The 17168-nt window shown below is 67.3% G+C and overlaps 1 protein-coding gene across 4 annotated transcripts in view; it reads left to right on the top strand.

Annotated features, from left to right (window-relative positions):
* The first annotated feature begins 468 nt into the window (after positions 1–468).
* The window catches only part of ADGRB1 (adhesion G protein-coupled receptor B1), a 78126-nt gene continuing 61426 nt past the window's right edge, over positions 469–17168 (top strand). For all 4 annotated transcript variants that reach the window (XM_060419944.1, XM_060419943.1, XM_027972819.3 and 1 more), the window contains exons 1-2: positions 469–709; positions 12901–13891. In XM_060419944.1, the coding sequence (XP_060275927.1) occupies positions 13117–13891 (775 nt within the window). In that variant the 5' untranslated portion in view covers positions 469–709; positions 12901–13116. The remainder of the gene's footprint in view (positions 710–12900; positions 13892–17168) is intronic.

Below are 17168 nucleotides of genomic sequence, written 5' to 3'. Positions count from 1 at the left end.
CCCACACCCCGCCCCCCGCTCGCGCTCCCCTCTCATGTGTGATCTGGAAGCTCTAGAAAGCCTGATGTAATCCGTAATGCAGTCTCTGGCTCCCGATTCGGGATCCAGTTTCAGAGCGAGAGATTGGGGAGCGCCGGCAGCCCGGTGGGGGAAGGAGCCCGCCTCTCTCCTCCTCCTTCTCGCCGTCCTCGGCCTCCTCCTCCCCCTCCCCGCGCCGCCCCGCCCCCGGCTCGGCTCGGCTCGCCCCCCCCTCAGGAAGGGGAAAAAAGGCGAGAGGAGCGGGCCAGGAGAGAGGAGCCGAGCGGCGGCGGCGGCGGCGGCCGGAGAGGGAGCGGCGGTCGCGGCGTTGGCGGCGGCCCCGGCGGAACGAGCGTGGAGCCGGCGAGCCGGGAGCACAGGCGGCCGCACCGCGTCCTGGCCGGGCCCGGGCCCGCGCGCCCCGCATCGCCCGCAGCCCGGGCATCCGGACCTCCCGGGCGTCCGGGGGGCGCCGGCAGGCGGGGGGAGGGGAGGGGGCCTGCGCGCGCCGGCGAGTGTGCTCCCGGGGGCGGCTCGGCTAGGCCTGGAACGGGCCGGGGGTGGCGGCGGCAGGAGGAGCCCCCGCTCCGGTCGGGCGCCCGGCTCGGCCGCCGGCGACGCGGGGCGCTCCTGGGGATTTGCAACTCGCCCGATCAAGTCTTCGCCAGCGGGGCCGCTGCTGCCGGGGAAGGTAAGGAAGGCTCTGGCGGGGGGCTGGGGACTGGGGGCGCGGCGAGAGGGGGCGCAGCCAGGGTGGGAGGGGGTCGGGGGAGGGGCGGACGCCCGGACTTCCTAACTTCGCCGTTTGGGGCTTCGTAGCTCCGAGGTTGGCGCTCCGAGCTCGGACCACCCCCCCCCCCGCCCCCGCCCCCTGCCTCCTCCGGCGGCGGCGACGGAATCTGGCAGGTCTCCGCGCGCCCGCACCGGGCGGGTTGAGGAGGGGGCGACCTGGACGTGGGAGAGGTTCCTCGGCGCTGCTCGGCTCCCCCGAGTCCACACACCCGCATCCTGGCCGGGGTGGCAGGCCAGGCTGAGGAAGACTGCCCTCCCCGTCACATGCACAGAGCCAGGGCCGGCTGGGGAAGGCGTTCCCCTTGTGTCCCTGACCCACACGGGCGCTGGCAGGGGTCTTGGGAGCCCCAGAGGTGCCCCGCAGCCACACACTGACCCAGGTAGGTTCAGGAGAGACACCCCGGTGTGTCCCCTTCCGCTCATCACATCCAGAGCCCCTAAACCCCTGTAGGGGCCCGAGATGTCCTCCCCGCACGCACAGGCTCTCCCTCGCAGCCTCCAGTAGACGCGGCACCGGCGGCGGATACTCCCTGGAGGTGCTCTTCCTCCCAGATGGTCAGAGGGCTACCCTAGCACCGTCCGGCCCCCTACACACACACACACACGAACGCCCTGACTCGTTCCATTCTGATCTTTTCCACTCGCTCGGACAGGCCGCGCGGATAAGCGGATCCGAACTTTGGGTCATCCCTGCGCCCTCTCCGCGCGAAGCAGCGAGGCCGGGCGCCGGGCACTCCTCGGTCCCCATTCCCAGCGGGCCGAGGCCGCCGGTCCTCGTCGGCCGCCGCGCAGCTGCCTCGAGGAACTAGCCTGGCCCCCGCCCCCTCCCGGGCAGGTTGGTGCTCTGGGCCCGGCCGGCCGCCCTCTTCCGCTAGTCCCCGCGGCCCCCTGGGCAGGGCACAGCGCGCCTCGGGCCTGCTTCGGGAGGGCACGGCAGAGCTGAAAATCGCCGCGAAGCTTGGTGGCCGGGAAGGCTTGTCAGAGGATGCGGCTCCGAGCCCGTGGACCGCTGCCGGGTGCGGCGGCTCCCGCTGGGTCACTTCCCAGGCAGCTCAGAGGGAGCGCCCGTTCCGGCACCGCGGCCCCGGCCCGCTGGGCACCTTACCCTCCCCACTTTATTTTCGGCTTTCAAGTTTCTTGGAGTGCAGGGAGCCAGGATGGACCCGGACGAGTCCTCACCCACCCCTTCTTCAGCGCCCTTTCCCTCCGCGCGTTCCCGTCACGTCCCTTTCATTCCCCGGGGTCAGGGCCGAGAATTCCTTAGCAGCAACTCCCGAGGAGTTGAAATATGTGCAGGTGTGTGGGTGGGCAGGGGCGCGCACCCCCCGCCCCAGGCAGCCAATTGGCAAACGTGTTGGGAAGGGGGCTGGGAAATCTGCGCTCCCAACCCACCCTCGGGACCTAAGGGGACCCCCAGCTCCTTCCCCCACAGACACAAACACACGCCCCCTCCGAGCAGCGGCCGCGCGGGCGGGATGGGGGCGAACGGGAGGCCGGGGTCTCTTTTCATATCCGGAGGTGGAATACCGTGTATTTGGGGTCTGAGGCGGCGGCCATAGCGTCTCCTAGAGTCTGCAGCCTTCTATTCCTCGGCGACCCCCGCCGCCGCCGAGGAAGGGAGGGAGGTCGAGGGAGAGAGCCTCCCTCGCCCCCGCAGGTGGCCGCGAAACTCTGCGTCCGGACGCCCGGGTGCCGCCAGGTCCGGCTTTGAGGACCCCAGCAAGGTCAAGCAGACGAAGGAGGGGGTGGGGGCTCCCGGGCGCGCCCCCGCCCGCGCAGTGTCAGGGCCGCTCAAGGGGTGGGGGCCGCCCGCCGATCAGTCCGGACAGCCCGCCGCCCGCGCCGCGTCCCCCGAGGCGAACGTTGCGCGTGCCGGGATCCCGGAGCGCCCAGCCCCGCGCGCCCTTCCTCCTGGCTCGCTCGCTCTTGCTCGGCGCTGCTTTCAGACTTGTTGCGCCTGGATCTGGGGGGCGGGGGGCCGGCCTGGGAGTCCCGGAACCCGGGCGGCGGGAGGTCGAGAGCGAGGCCGGCGGGAATGCGCCAGGGCGGCGCGCGGCTCCGCCGGCGGGCGCGGCGCGGAGGCTCGAGCGCGGAGTTTGCCGCCTCCGATCCCGGGGAAGGGAGCTTGTCCCCGCCGCGCTCCTGCGCGGGGGCGGAAAAGGGGATTCGCCGCCCTGGGCATCACGCCGCTCTGCTCGGGACCCAGGGACGGGAGAGGACGCAGCCAAGTTGGGGGGCCCTGCCTCGCCCACAGGCTCTGGCCCCTCTCCGGCCTCGGTGGCCGCGTCCGTGAAATGGGGGCGAGGGGGAGGCTCTGGGGGCTCTTCCGGCCCAGGCCCTCGGCGCTCTCCCGGACATCCGATGCGCTGGGCCCGCAGCGGGCTAGGCCCGCAGCGTTCCGGGCCCGCAGCGTCCCGGCCAGCCGGGTCCGGAGGCAGCTGGGTGCCTGCGGACGCGCGGCCTCAGGGCCGGGCAGGAGGCGGCCTCGGCGGGGCCGGACGAGCGGCAGGGTGCAGGCAACCTCCCTCGGCATCCTCGCCCCCTGGCCGGCCCTCCTGGCCCGGGCCTCCACCTCCGGAGCGGGTCCTGGGGGTGAGTCCGCCCCCCGGGGACGCCTCCAGCTCCGGCCGGGGCGGCGGGCGCCGGGATGCGGTGGCGGCGGCGGCGGAGGGCGGCGCGCTGCCCCGAGCGGCCGAGAGAGGGCGCCCGCACCACCGGCCGCCTGCCCGCCCCTTCCGTCTCGTCCGCGGCCCGGGCGCCCGCCCCATCCCCGCAGCACGGCCGCCCCCGCCTCTCGGCGGGCCCTAGGCTCCCTCGTCAGGGCCCGAGCGCAGTCAGCCGCCTCCCCGCACTCGCCGTGCCCGCGTGCCCGGTGCACGGGCGTGAGGAGCGCGTTTGGGTACCTGTGTGCCACGCGTGCACGTGCGTGTCCTGCCGGCAAACTGGTGGCTTGTGTGGGCAGGCACGCAGACTGCCACATGTGTGTGCGTGCGCAGAGCAGATCTGTGTCAATGCGCGCCCGGGATGGCAGGATTGAATCTAACCACGTTTTACCTGCGGCAGGTCCTGTGGTGGTGTGCAAGCGGTGGCCCCCCTCAAACCTAAACCCAGAGAGTTGGTTAGCTTAGTGCATCCCGGCTGACCCACTCTGTCCCACTGTCCTCTGGAACTCTCTGGCCCCCAGCCTGCGTGGCTGCCGCCGTGCTACCGGTCAGAGCAGCAATTTCTGAGTAGACATATGGCCTGGATACATTGTGTATAGCCTGCACACATGTAGTGAAAATACAGGTGCCCACGTGGACACGTGTGCACTGGGAGTGCAGCTTGGGCAAGGCAGAGGGCGTGCCCTGCCATGTGAAGGCTAGTGGGAATAAGGCAGAAAAGAGACTCTGCTCAGTTCAGTGAATGGGCTCTGGGATGGAAGACAGCAGCCTGCAGGAGGCCAGAGGCAGGGGTCTCCCAGAGCCCTCTATGGGGAATGGCAGCTAAACCAGGAGAAGAGGGGTGGGAGTGGTGAGGATGGTCTCACACCGGAGCAGCCATGCAAAGGCCCTGTGGCAGATGTAAGGTGTAGGCAGCTCCTGTGCAGAAGCTGGAGAGAAAAACAGCAGGACTGGAGCTCCAGAGGGAAGGGGGCAGGAACCCAGAGCGCTGCAGGCCTTGGGCTGTGTCTTGGGAGTGGTGGGGACTATGGCGGGGGAGGGGTGTGGTCCTAGACTGAGGTGGTGACCTGCCCCAGTGGCCGAGGAGATGGTAGGCGCTCCTGGGGGGCAGCCCCTGCCCACAAGCACGCTGGACTCCAGGCTCCTCTTGTCATCCCGACACCACCCAAGACCCTCTTCAGTGTGTACCACAAACAGACCCACAACACAGCGTAAAATATGAGTGTGCACTGCCCTGGAAGCTGGGCGCTGTGGTGGACATTCATGTCTGGGGCTGTGGCATTGCTCTGAGGATACCGGGCAAAGGGTGCTGGGGGAACCCTTCTTCACGCCCTATGTTGTTGGGAAAGCAAGGCCCAGGAGGGGAAGAGCTTCCCGCTGATTCCCAGCCTGGGCCACAGAGGCACGAGGCCTCTTCTGCAGGGCGAGATGCGGCAGCAGACCCGGGACCCTTGGCCGTGGCCGCGGCCACAGAGGAGTTCGGATCCCTCGGTTCGGATTCCTTTCTGCCAGAGCATCCGGAGCCTGCCCTGTACCCAGTGTCCCCCTGGCTCACAGGGTGGCGGGAACTGAGGCTCCTTCCTGCCTGTAACCACCATTCCCTCCGCTCTTTCTTATTAATTCATTTCTACTTGGGCTTCCCAGGGGATGCTAGTGGTAAAGGGCCTGCCTGCCAATGCAGGAGACATAAAAGATGTGGGTTCGATCTCTGGGTCGGGGAGATCCCCTGGAGGAGGGCATGGCAACCCACTCCCAATATTCTTACCTGGAGCATCCCCTGGACAGAGGAGCCTGGAGGGCTACCATCCATGGGGTCCCAAAGAGTTAGACCTTCCTGACGCATGCACCTGGAAGGTGACAAGCAATGGGAGCAGCCCCAAAGGGCTAGAGCGAAGAGGGAATCTCCTCGCCCTAGACCCCAGGTCCTCCTGTTAATGTGTCCCTGTTATCCTTCCAGAATGTTCTGTGCCTTTACAAGCATAAAATGCTTTAGACAATGGAATCCGTCTGCGTGTGGCTGGAGACCCTGGCTCACCCCTTGGCCGTCTCATCCCCAGCCTTCACTCTCACTGTTGCCCCCACGCCTCCTCCCCCTCACCCCCCATCCCCCATAGCGCCCCCACCCTCTCCTTTGACTCTCCAGCGGGTCCCTGCCCGTGGGGTCTGTGGGCATCCTCCAGGGCTCACTTGGGGGCGGGGGTACAGACTGGTCCCTGCTGAGTGACTGGGTGACTGCGGGACCAGAGAGGTCTCCAGGGCAGGAGGTTTCCAGGACCTCAGAGGCTGCGATGGATGGCGAGATGAGGGCCAGGTTGCCCCTGTCCCCCACGGGGTGGCTGGTTTTGGGGTGCTGACTCTCAGCTGAGACACGGCTGAGGGGTCCCCAAGGTGGAAGGAGAGGCAGAGGACCCAAGGAGCTGGCAAGCAGCGGCCTCAGAGCTCCGTGCGTGGCCCAGGTGGCCTGGCCAAGTCACTGAGGGGCGGGGGTGATGGTGGGGGGCTGCCCCCTGGAATTGGTGCCCAGGGCCGGCGGAGCCTCCCTGCCGCCTGGCCTGCGGAGTTTGGACAGGCAGTGTAGGTGACACCCTGGGCAGTCAGGGCTGCCAGCCCGCTTGTCCAGGCAGATGCAAGTGAGGTCAGAGCATAGAAAGCACTGTCCCTGCCCCCAGCCCAAGCCCTGACCCTCCGGGTTCCACCAGTCCCTGTGCACATGTCCCTCCAGCTTGGCCCAGCCCTGGTTTCGGGGCAGCCTCCTCCCCGGAGCTCGCCCTGGGCCACAGGTCAGCTTGTCCCCCTCTCTGCCCGCCCAGCCCTAGCTCTTGGGGTGCAGCTGGTGGTGGCGCTGGGCCTGGCCCACACTCTGCCACCCTCCCTCCCCTCGGCCCTCCTGGAGACGGGGGAGAAGGTGCCCGTGGGTGCCAGGAGCCTTGGTACCTCTAAGCACCAAGTGCTCAGGCCCTTCTCGGACGGCCTGTCCTGATGCAGCCGCCGGTGTCATGGGGCAGGTCAGGGGGTGTCGAGAGCCCCGAGACCTGGGCTCCTGAAGTGTGTCCTGGCTAAGCACCCCTTCCTCTGTTCTCACCCCTCCCACCACCCCATGCTGTCAGGGACACCCTGACACCCCTGGGACACCCCTGGGACCTCCGCATCGTCGGCCCAGCCACAAGGGCCCTTCCTGACCGCCTCTTCCGATCTTGCCGCCATTCCCACCCCCTCCCATGTGACCTTGGACCGCTGACCTTGGATGAGCCCCTCTTGCTGAGAATTCCGGGAACAGACCCTGGTGTGGGGTGTGGGTGGGGCGTCACCCGTGGCCAGCAGCTGAGCGGGCAAGGACTCTGTGTCTCCTGCGAGGAGCATGAGCTTCCTCTCGGTACCAAGCAGGGGAACACGGAGAGGAGAGGCAGGGACATAGGTCGCAGCCAGAATATCGGGAGCCTCCCCTCCTCAGGAGAGCTCCCTGCCCCCGAGGGACGCCCAGCTGAAGGGGCTGATGCTCTCACTGTCCCCGCCTGGGACTCCGCAGAGTGTGTCTGTGCAACACAAAAGCACTGTGTGCGCCTATGTGTCTGTGCCCGGGCCGCAGGACGTGGTGGGAGCTCGCAAGGGCGCGTCTGTTCTCGGGAGGCCCCGCAGGCTCAGGTAACGCTTTCCAGGGCAGCCACCTTGCCCGTGACCCAAAGGCCCTGACCTGAAGGACCATGCGTGTCTACCCAGCGGGGGGTGGGGGTGGGGCAGAGCTGCTCAGAGCATGCAGGTGTTAGCACAGGCCTGGAGCACGGAACGCTGGATGTCTTCAAGGCCTGCAAGTGGCTTGGGGTGACAGGCTCTTGGGAAAGAGAGGCGTGATGAGGGTGCGGGTCTGGATGGGGCAGCCTGGAGCAGAGCCAGCCCAGGACAAGGCTCCTCTCTCCGCCCCCAGCACTGGACCTTCCGGCCGGGCCGTCTTTCTCTTTCCTCCGGGGCGGCTCTGCCTGGCTTCCGGCCAGGTTCCCCTGCAGGCCCTGGTGCCCAGGCTGGCGGGCAGGGGAGGGAGCCTCCCCACTGGCAGCCCAGCCCCACCCCGGCACCCCCGCCCCTGGACCTGGAGACCCTTCCTGGTCTGCTTTCCCTCTCTGCTGGGAGGATAACATGGCCGGGCCCCCTTGGGGCAGGCCTGGGATGCTCCACAAGTCGGCCGGGGTGCTCAGGAAGCTGGCTGGCCCCGCATGGGCTGGGAGTGGGGGCAGGTCGTGGTCGTGGGGCGGGGGGCCAGGGTCTCCTAGCAGACCACTCCTGGTTCTGCTAGTAAACGGAGGCCTGTCCCGGCTGCCAGCCCCTCCCTGTGGCCCCACGCCCCTGAGACCGCTCGCAGGCTGTCCGGGGTCTGTGACTGGGGTCGCCCAGGGGGGCTGCCTGTGCCTCTGGGAAACTAGCTCCCTGACCTGCCACAGCCCAGGAGGGACCTGTGGGGGCCCTGGTCACCCCATGGCAGGAGGGCAGGGTGGTCAGGCGCCCTTAGGTGGCCTCTCTCAGCCCTGCCCACCCGCCAGCCCGCGGGCTGCCATCCGTGCCATGGCTGCCCACCCGCCCCTCCCCCAGGGCAGCCTTCTCCAGGACACAGGCGGGCACTGTTCAGGGGGCCGGCCGGGACAACAGAGCGCCTTTTGTGGCTGGTGTCTGGGGATGCCATTGGTGGCCTGGGGTGGGTGGGGAGGGGACGGCAGGGCCGGGAGGGGAGCGGGGGGCCCAAGGATGGAGGTGCGGCTAGAGAATCCCGGAGCCTGGCAGGGCGGCATCGAGCCCACACCCCTGTGGGCAGGGAATCTGGGGCACCCCGGCTTCTGATGGCAGGCGGGGCCTGGACAGTCCACCTGGGCACGGAGGCGGGTGGGGCACCCCTCAGCGGGTTGGTGACCCCTCCAGCTGTGACGTGGGGCTGACACTGTTCCTGCCTCGCAGGGGTCCCCTGAGACCCAAGACCCGGCCCGGTGTGCGGTCAGCCCTCGCTCATCTCCATGACTCCAGCTCCTCCTCCCTCACCTGACTCTCTGGGGTCCCCCATCCCTCACCCAGAGGCTGCCCCGCAGGCTCCGAGAGGCCATGCGGTAGGCTGCGCGGCAGAGGCTGGCCGAAGTGCTGGGGCCGGGCCCTCAGCAGGCTTCTGTCCGCAGGCAGGTTGGGGAGGCAGGGACCTGAGGGGGCTCGGGTGCCTGTTGATCGCTGGGACCCAGGACGGGCAGTGCGCGCTTGACGCCGCAGTGACCCCAGTCAGAGTATGTGAACCCATGGACCAGACAGAGGCCAGCAACCTCGGGGATACAGCCACCCGTGAGGACTTCTGAGAGGAGGGACCGGCGACCACGCTAGAGCCTGGCACTGAGGCCAGGCGCCCCTCCCACCCTCACCGTTGGTCAGTGGGCTTGTGGAGCCTGACCACCAGGGGGGAGTGGGGGGGAGGCCTGGGCTCTGGCTGTGGCTGAGGGCGGGGACCACGGGCGGCCCAGACAAGCCACTGCACGGTCGCCTGCAGGGAGGGGTGTGGAGCCGCCCTCCCCGGCCCGGCCCTCCTCTGAGGCCCTCTCCTGGGCTCCCCTGGGCTCCCCCTCCAGGCTGGCCCCTCCCCGGTCACTGACCCGCACATCCCATAGCACACGCTGAGCCCTCCTCCTGCCGCCAGCGTCATGCAAGCGTGCTACAGGTGCCCACGTGTGCAGACGCCTTGCAGACACGTGTGCACACAGAACACACACATGCTTGCACAGATACGCACACGCATCTGCTCCCCAAGTTCAGCGAAGGTCCCCACCGCCCATCGCCTGCTTACTTAAGGTGGGGGTCTGGTCATCTCTGAGGCCCTGTCTGTCCTCTGACCACCCCCCGCCCATCTCCTCCCATCTCTCTGGGCCTGCGCCCCCCACCCCATCAGAGGAACCCCTCGGTGAAGATCAGGGGCTGCCCCCGCTGATCCCAGGACCCTGACGGCATCGCCCCTTGGGGGCACTACCCCGGGGTGCCAGGCGGGGTCAGGGGCTCCCTCGCGGGCCCCAGCCCCTCTCAGCTGTGATCTCCCAGCCTGGGATGGGTTCGACTGGTTGGCCTCCACCCCGCTCTGTGACCTGGGGCCTGACACTAGTGTGCCCCGGCATGAGCGGCCTCAGCCGTTTATCCAAGGCCTTGTTGGAGCTCTCAGGCAGGCAGTGAATAGAGGCGGGGGGGCCCCGCTGTTGGAAAGCACCTGTGGGCCTGTCGGGGGCAGGGTAGAGGGTGGGGTCTGGGCAGGTGCAGGTGAGTGGCCACTGGCAGGCTCAAGGGCCTTCCATGCTGGCGGCCTGGGCCTCCTGCCCAGCTCTGCCCTGAGTCCAGCCAAAAGAGGCCGGACCAGGCCACTCAGGGGCTTGGGCTCAGAGCTGGGACTGCCTTCTGGCCAGCAGAGCTGTCCTCAAGGCCCAGGGCATGGAGCCCTCGAGTTTTGGAGAACGCCTGGCCCTCTGGTGGCCCCAGCGACCCCCCACTGTGGGAGCCTGTGTGAAAACCCCACGGGGGGGCTCTGCCAGGCCATCTTCTAACCCCAGGAGCCTCTTGAAGGCTCACACCAGAGCCTCAGTCTTGGGGGTACCCTGACTTGCCCCTTACCTGCCCCCATTGGCATCGCCTACTTCCCCAGGGTGCAGGCCAGAAGGTGCCCTCCTCCCCCGCCCGCTGGGCCCAGGGCCACTCCCTCCTGTGGCCCCAGCACCTGCCCTGCTTCCTTCCTGCCCTCGGGCCAGCTTCTCATGTCGCCACGCTTCTGGGGGGCAGTTCTGAACAGGGGCCTGCCCTGCTCGTTACCCTCACTGCTCCTCTTGCCCGCTGAACAGGGCCCAGGGGTGGCCTTGCTCCCCACACAGGCTGACCGGAGCCTAATGAGCCAGTCTAGATGAGGGCTGGCGGGCTCCCATGGGCCCCCGGATGGGCAGGGTAGGGCGGTCTGCCTGACCCGGGGCAGTGCCCTGCCTCTCAGGGGGCAGGGGCTTTGTCCCGCAGACACGGGCCCAGACCCTGGCTCCGGCATCCAGCACCCACAGACTCCCAGGTGGCTCTTCCTTGGCCCCCACACGCCCCGCTGCACAGTGATCCTCCAGGTTGCGGAAAGTTGTGTCTGGCAGAGGAGGTCCTCCCATGCGTGCCGCCATGTGGGGCCAGGCTAATGCCCCGTACACACCTGGGAGGCCACAAGATGGGGGATGCGCCCGTGCCTCGCCAGCCCCTCAACCCCAGCATGCAGGCAGAGTGTCTGCTCCAGGCTGTATCCACTTTCCAGATGAGAGGGCTGGGAGTGGGCTCCCAGAAGCAGGGATGGAGCAGGGGGAAGGTGGGCAGGGCCCAGGCAGGCCCCTCTAGGGGCAGGCGTGCGGCTTTGGGGCGGCCTTGACCCTGGGTCCAGGGGGATGGAACAGGCTGAGTTGGCTGTTGAGTGGTGGGGTCGGGGGGGCTGTTGGAGGAGGCACCAGACTGTGATGAGGGTCTCCGATGGGCTCTGCCGACATCCACCAGGGACTCTCCTGAGCATCAGAACAGGTCTGTCTCAGGGCTGGGACCCCAGCTGGGGGGCTGGCAGCCGTGTTAGTTCCCAGCCTAGGGCCAGGAGAGGGGGCGCTGCCACTGGGGCAGGGGCTCAGGTGAGGTCTCGAATCCCACGGCCACCCTGCAGGCAGGCCCCCAGCTCTGGGATTCGCCGCAGTACCCTGGCCCCAGCCTCAGTCCCCGAACATGGGCTATGGGGCTCTGCGGTGCTGGTCCCAAGGCTGGCCCAGGATGGCCTGGAGGTGTGGCAGGATTGGGGCTTCCTGGAGGCAGGGACCGAGGGCAATCTGCCCAGTTCTGCCCAGAGGGCCAGCACAAAGAGTTTGCAAGTTCCCTCCCCAGCGTTTGCCACTAAAGAGCCCCCAAGGGTCATCCCTGGTGCTGTGGAGCCCCCTCCCTGCTCCTCTCCCCACTGGGGGCCACTCCTGCCCCATCTCTGGGTAAAGGGTCCAGTGCTTCCCTTATGCTGGGAGCGTGAGGCTGCACGCCCACAATACAGATGGGGAAACTGAGGCTGGGGGGTAAGGGGTGTAGCTGCATCCACACAGCCGGGGGAGGCTGCTGACGCCCAGCCACCCTGGCTCGGCTGGCGCAGAGCCCGAGGCTGCCCGTGCCCCGCTCCCTGCCCTGCCTCCACAGCCTGTGGGGAAGGACGGCAGGAGGGGACTGCAGAGCGGTGGCCGACCTTGTGCCGCCGGCCAGCTGGGCCTGGCAGCACTGAGCGGCTGGCGCTTGCGCGGTCAGCAGAGCGGAGGGGCCGCCCCCGGCCAGGGAGCTCGGGGGGCAGCTGTGGCTCTTCCTGTACCCACCCGCCCAGCTGCCATGGGGGACAACCCCAGCAGGGGCTTCGGGGAGGTGAGGTTTGCAGGCAAAAGGAGCTCTCCAGGGTCCATGTGCAGGCGGGTCAGGAGGGGCGGTGCTGGCCTCTGAGCCCAGGCTCTGCTGAGTCTCCACTGACTTGCGGCATCCCGCCCCCAGCACCCACAGTGAGTGGGTGGTACAAGGCCAGGCCCACTCCTCCACAGGTCAGGGGACCCCAGGGCCAAGAGTTTGGGGGCAACCTGGAGGTTCAAGTGTGGGTACCCCTGCCTCCTGACTGTGACCCCATCTGAGCCTCGGTTTCCTCATGTGACAGGAAGGGGGACAGAGCCCGCCTGGCTGGGGGGACAGGCAGGGGTCAGCGCAGGCCGAGGCCTGGTCCCCGGGGGCTGCAGGTGACTCCAGGGAAGGGGAGAGGGCGACTCCCTGGCAGGAATGCAGGTGGGAGGCTGAGTGGTATGTGCCAGGCACAGGGCGGATGGATGTCAGCAAAACCAGACCGAGGTCTGACCCCACCCTCATTCCCCCATAGAGCCAGTCACTCCTGCAGACTTCAGGACTCTGCACCCGCCCAGGCAAGGCTCAGAGAGGCGAGGCTGCAGGAGGCCGGGGAAGACCTCTGTCCTCTGCCCTCCACTCCACCCTGCTTTCTCCTCTGGCTGGGTTTGCGGATCCTTCCCTGAAAGATGTAGGGGAGAGGTGTGGTCTGAGAGGCCCGGAGGCCCAGCGGCAGGATGACCCCCGTGGTTGTGATGGAGCCAGTGGGCAGGCCCGGAGCCCCCAGAGCCTTGCCAGGCTTCCCAGCCAGATGGGCATAGCCAAGGCCCCTGGGCCGGCGGCCCTGGCCAGGGCTGCCCACCACTTCCTGCCCAGGCTTGCTTGGGGAGGAAGTGACCTGCCCCTGGCTCTATGCCCCTGCAGGTGGACACACAGGCAGGTGGGCAGAACGGGTGACTGAGCGTGGGGCCAGGGCCCGCATTGGAGGCTCAGAGCCCGGGTGGGCACTGCCCTCAGTGTACCCTCCCCAGGGGCTCAACCCTGCCCTCTGCTCTTTCTCTTCCAGCTGCTGCTTGAGACCATGGGTGGGTGCCAGGCTGCTGGACCATAGGAGCCGCCACTGCCCCCACAGTGCCCGGAAGCCACCTCTGCCCCACCCCCGCCCAGAGCCCCGGCCCCCCAGCCAGCCCCAATCCCGCTCGCCGCCGGACCCTGGCATGTCCAGGCCTGGCCCGCGCCTGCCTGCCCAGCCCGCGGAACCCCGGCGGCCCCGCGAGCTAGGATGAGGGGCCAGGCCGCCGCCCCGGGTGCCCTCTGGATCCTTGGGCCGCTGCTGCTGCTACTGCTGGGGCGCCAGGCGGGCACGGCCGCGGGCACGGCCGCCGGGCCTGGGGCTGAGCCCTGCACCACGCTGGTGCAGGGCAAGTTCTTCGGCTACTTCTCGGCAGCCGCGGTGTTCCCGGCCAATGCCTCGCGCTGCTCCTGGACCCTGCGCAACCCGGACCCGCGCCGCTACACGCTCTACATGAAGGTGGCCAAGGCGCCCGCCTGCAGCGGCCCCGCCCGCGTCCGCACCTACCAGTTCGACTCCTTCCTGGAGTCCACGCGCACCTACCTGGGCGTGGAGAGCTTCGATGAGGTGCTGCGGCTCTGCGACCCCTCAGCGCCCCTGGCCTTCCTGCAGGCCAGCAAACAGTTTCTGCAGATGCAGCGCCTGCGGCCACCCCAGGACAACACCCTGGGGGCCCGGGACGGGCCCCCCGGGCTCAGCGACGACTTCTCCGTGGAGTACCTAGTGGTGGGCAACCGCAACCCCAGCCGGGCCGCCTGCCAGATGCTGTGCCGCTGGCTGGACGCCTGTCTGGCCGGCAGCCGCAGCTCACACCCCTGCGGCATCATGCAGACCCCCTGCGCCTGCCTGGGTGGGGACACCGGCGACCCTGCCTCCGGCTCCCTGGCCCCCCGCGGGGACGTCTGCCTGAGGGACGGCGTGGCTGGGGGCCCCGAGAACTGCCTCACCAGCCTGACCCAGGACCGGGGTGAGGACGGCGCTCCAGGTAAGTGAGCAGCAAGGCGTCCATGACGCAGCGCAGGGGGCAGGGCCGGGGGGGCACTGCTGGTCACCTGGAGGTCAGGGGTCGCTTGACCCAGGGAATACTGTTTGGAATTCTGGGAGAGATGAGGGTGAGCCCTGTGGGGGTCAGAGGCAGGGCAGTGCAGAGGTGAGAGTGGGCGTGTGCTCGGCCGGTGCCACCTTCTTAGCAAGCTTGGGGTCCTTGGTGAGATGGGCACCAGCACAGGGCGGGGCTGGTACCATCAGGGAGGTGGGACGGGGAGCGGAGCTCCCAGGGGCGGGGCAGGAGGGAGACCCTGCACGTGCACGGAGGGGAGGCCCCCGTGGGACCCCAGGGTGAGGGTGATGGGAGACAGCTCTTCACCATCTGTGCAGGTGGAGACCAGACAGTGTGCCGGGCACTCGGGAGCCAGGCTGGGCTGGGCGTCCATGCGGGTGGGTCCCCATGGGGCCAGGTGACGTGGCCAGGGCTCTTGGCCTCTGCCAAGCCAGTGAGACTGATGAACTCCTCAGAAAAACGTCTTTCAAGGCATAAGAGCCGCTCCGTGGGGGGTTTCAAAGGGAATCAGCTCTCCTGGAACATGGTTCTATTCATGGCCCCTGGGCCAGGGAGCCCAGATTAGAAACTTCCATGAAGCGGTGAACATAGCTGGAGAGAAGAGGGAGGGGGTGGGCAGAGCCCCCAGGGGTGGAGGCGCGGCATCCAGGAAGCCGTCGGGAAACCCCCACCTTCCTTCAGTTGGGTTGGGGTCCCCGGTGATGGGGTGTGAGGGCTGATCTTCAGGCTGGACCAGGTGGAGGGCGCTGTGACCTAGGCACAGGCAGCCCCACAACATGGTGGTGGGAGTGGGCCTCCGGGTGGAGGAGGAGGACAGAGCAGAGAGAGGGCAGCGGCTTTGGGAGGCCGGTGGGTGCAAGAGGGCCGGGCGGGGTGGTGGCCTGGCCACACGCGTCGCTCGACCTCTCCTTAGTGGTCACCTGCCCCCTGAACCTCAGCGTCCTCACCGGCAAGGTGTTGACTGCTTTGAGGGACTGTCCAGTCGCCTCAGGCCTGATGGCCCTGGAGCTTGGCCCACACTGGAGGCCACGGCACAAGAGCTGGCCTCTGCCAGATCCCGGGGCAGTGACCGTGCCAGGGAGATAACCCAGTCTAGCTGGAGCCACACAGAGCTTTCGGGACAAGGTCAAGGAGGCGGGGCCGCTGTGATGAGCTGGGAGCTTGTGGGGCTCGATGTGGGTGCTGGAGAGAGCAGGCCCAGGCATGCAGTTGAGTGCAAAGGTGACCAGGCGTTCCGGACGGGGTTTGCCTCTTCTCTTGAGAGCTGAAGGGCCATGGGGGCTTTAAGCAGAGGGGGCACAGGGCTGGGGCTGTCGATGTGGTGTCTGGCTCAAAGCAGAAATCCGGGAGGGAGCTGATGCTGGCCTGGCCGGGAGGAAGGGGAAGCGCCTGGGGGATGGGGTGTGCAGCTGATGGACTTGCTGATGCCAAGGATGTGGGCGTGGAGGAAGGAGATTGATCGCTGGCCCATGCCCAGGTTTCTGGCTGGGCGTGAGGACATCAGCTGAGGTGGGGAAGTGGTGGGGAGGAAGATCCGGAGGTCAGAGTGGGACCCAACTATGAGAGGCCCATAGGCCATCCAGCGGGAATGTCATTTGAGAGGGACCACGGGGTCAAGTTCAAGTTAATCCCAGCCTGCCCTGCACTTGCTGTGTCCCTGGGTCAATCCCCTCAGGCTCCTTGTCTTAAAAATGGAGTAAAACATCTTCTTTCCTTGGTTGTCATGAAGAATGAGAACTGGGGTGAAAGTGTTTCTAAGCAAAAGCAACATCAGTGATGAAATGTCAATATCGATGTTTATTATTAGGTAGGGGATCTGGAGGGCTTGGCAGGCAGAGACAGATTAGAGGAGGAGGAGGGCTATGTGGGGACTCTGGACTTGAGCAGAGATTCTGAGGACGGAAATGTTTGCTTGTGGTGCTGGAGGGAGGGGGGCACGTGTGCATGCTTGCACTCATACGCCTAGGTGCATGTGTGTGTAGTGTGTTACGTGAGCATGTGTCCACGGTGTTCTGTAAGCCTGTGTGTTCAGTGTGTTATGCGAACATGCATGTGTTCATGCATCCACGTGTACAAGTGTGTGTAGGGGGGACATGTGTGTGTGCATTCACACAGGCACTGCCAGTATGTATGTGTGCACACACTTACACATGCACGCGTGAGTATTTGCATGTTTGTGTGGCTGGCGTGTACACGTGTGCACGCTGGTGTACAGTGCATCCGGTATCTGTGTGCATTGTTTGTGCATGCGTGTGTGAGCATGTACACGTGTGCACTGGTATGCACTTGCATTCACTGCACATGTGCGTGTGTGTGTGTGTGTGTGCAGGCTGGCTCTGTGCAAGTCTTGACAAAGCTCAAGTCAAGGCTCCGTGGCAGGGCCAACTGCCGCGTGGAAGACAGTTTGGAGGGCATGCGGGCTGGGGCTGCCACCGGGAATTGAGGAGCTCGACTCTGAGGGGCAGGGCGGCAGGAACAGGAGGTGGTCACCGCCACCGAGGGGCGGTGCAGACCCCGTGCCCGTGCCTGGACTCAGAAGGCCCTGATGCTTCTGAGGCCTTGGGAGTACACGTGGCGTCAGCAGGTTACAGCACGGCCCCTTAACCAGTTCACTCTTCCCAGCCGCCCAGGTGGCTGCCAGCGAGGACCCGCCTCCCGGCCCAGGAGCTCGGGTGCTCCCAGGCCTGGAACTCTCTACCCACATGGCCCCTCTCTCAGGGGCTGCCCAGATGGCACGTGGCGGCAGCCCCAGGCCCACTGTCTCCTCACTCTCTCTCCCTCTCTTCCCACATGGAATCGCCTGTGAACACCAGAGAATTTCCCGTGTCCTGACTCTGTCCCTGCCAGGATGTCCCCGTCGTGGGGCAGGGACTGGAGACGCCCTGCGGTGGCCCAGCCCCTGGCGGCAGCAGGCCCTTGATAAATGCGTGTTGAGTAGGGGGAGGCACAGAGGGTCCAGGCTGCGGGCAGGCTCACACAGCTTGAAAGGGGAGACCCGGAGCAGAGCAGCTCTTGGCCACCCAGGGCTTCTCCTGCAAGCGCTCAGGTGAGAGGGTCTGGGTGTGTGTGTGTGGGGGCAAGGTGGCCCACGGGCCAGAGAGGCCTAGCAGTCATCCAGAAGACACACAGCTGAGCTGGACCCCATAGCGTGCTGCAGAGCCTGTGCCCCAGAGCCGTGCCCCCCACACCGAGCAGGGGAGTC

The sequence above is a fragment of the Ovis aries genome, chromosome 9 (genome assembly GCF_016772045.2).
Source record: "Ovis aries strain OAR_USU_Benz2616 breed Rambouillet chromosome 9, ARS-UI_Ramb_v3.0, whole genome shotgun sequence".
NCBI lineage: Eukaryota > Metazoa > Chordata > Mammalia > Artiodactyla > Bovidae > Ovis > Ovis aries.
Note: the sequence above shows the minus strand (reverse complement) of the source record. Positions and strands in the feature narration are given on the sequence as shown.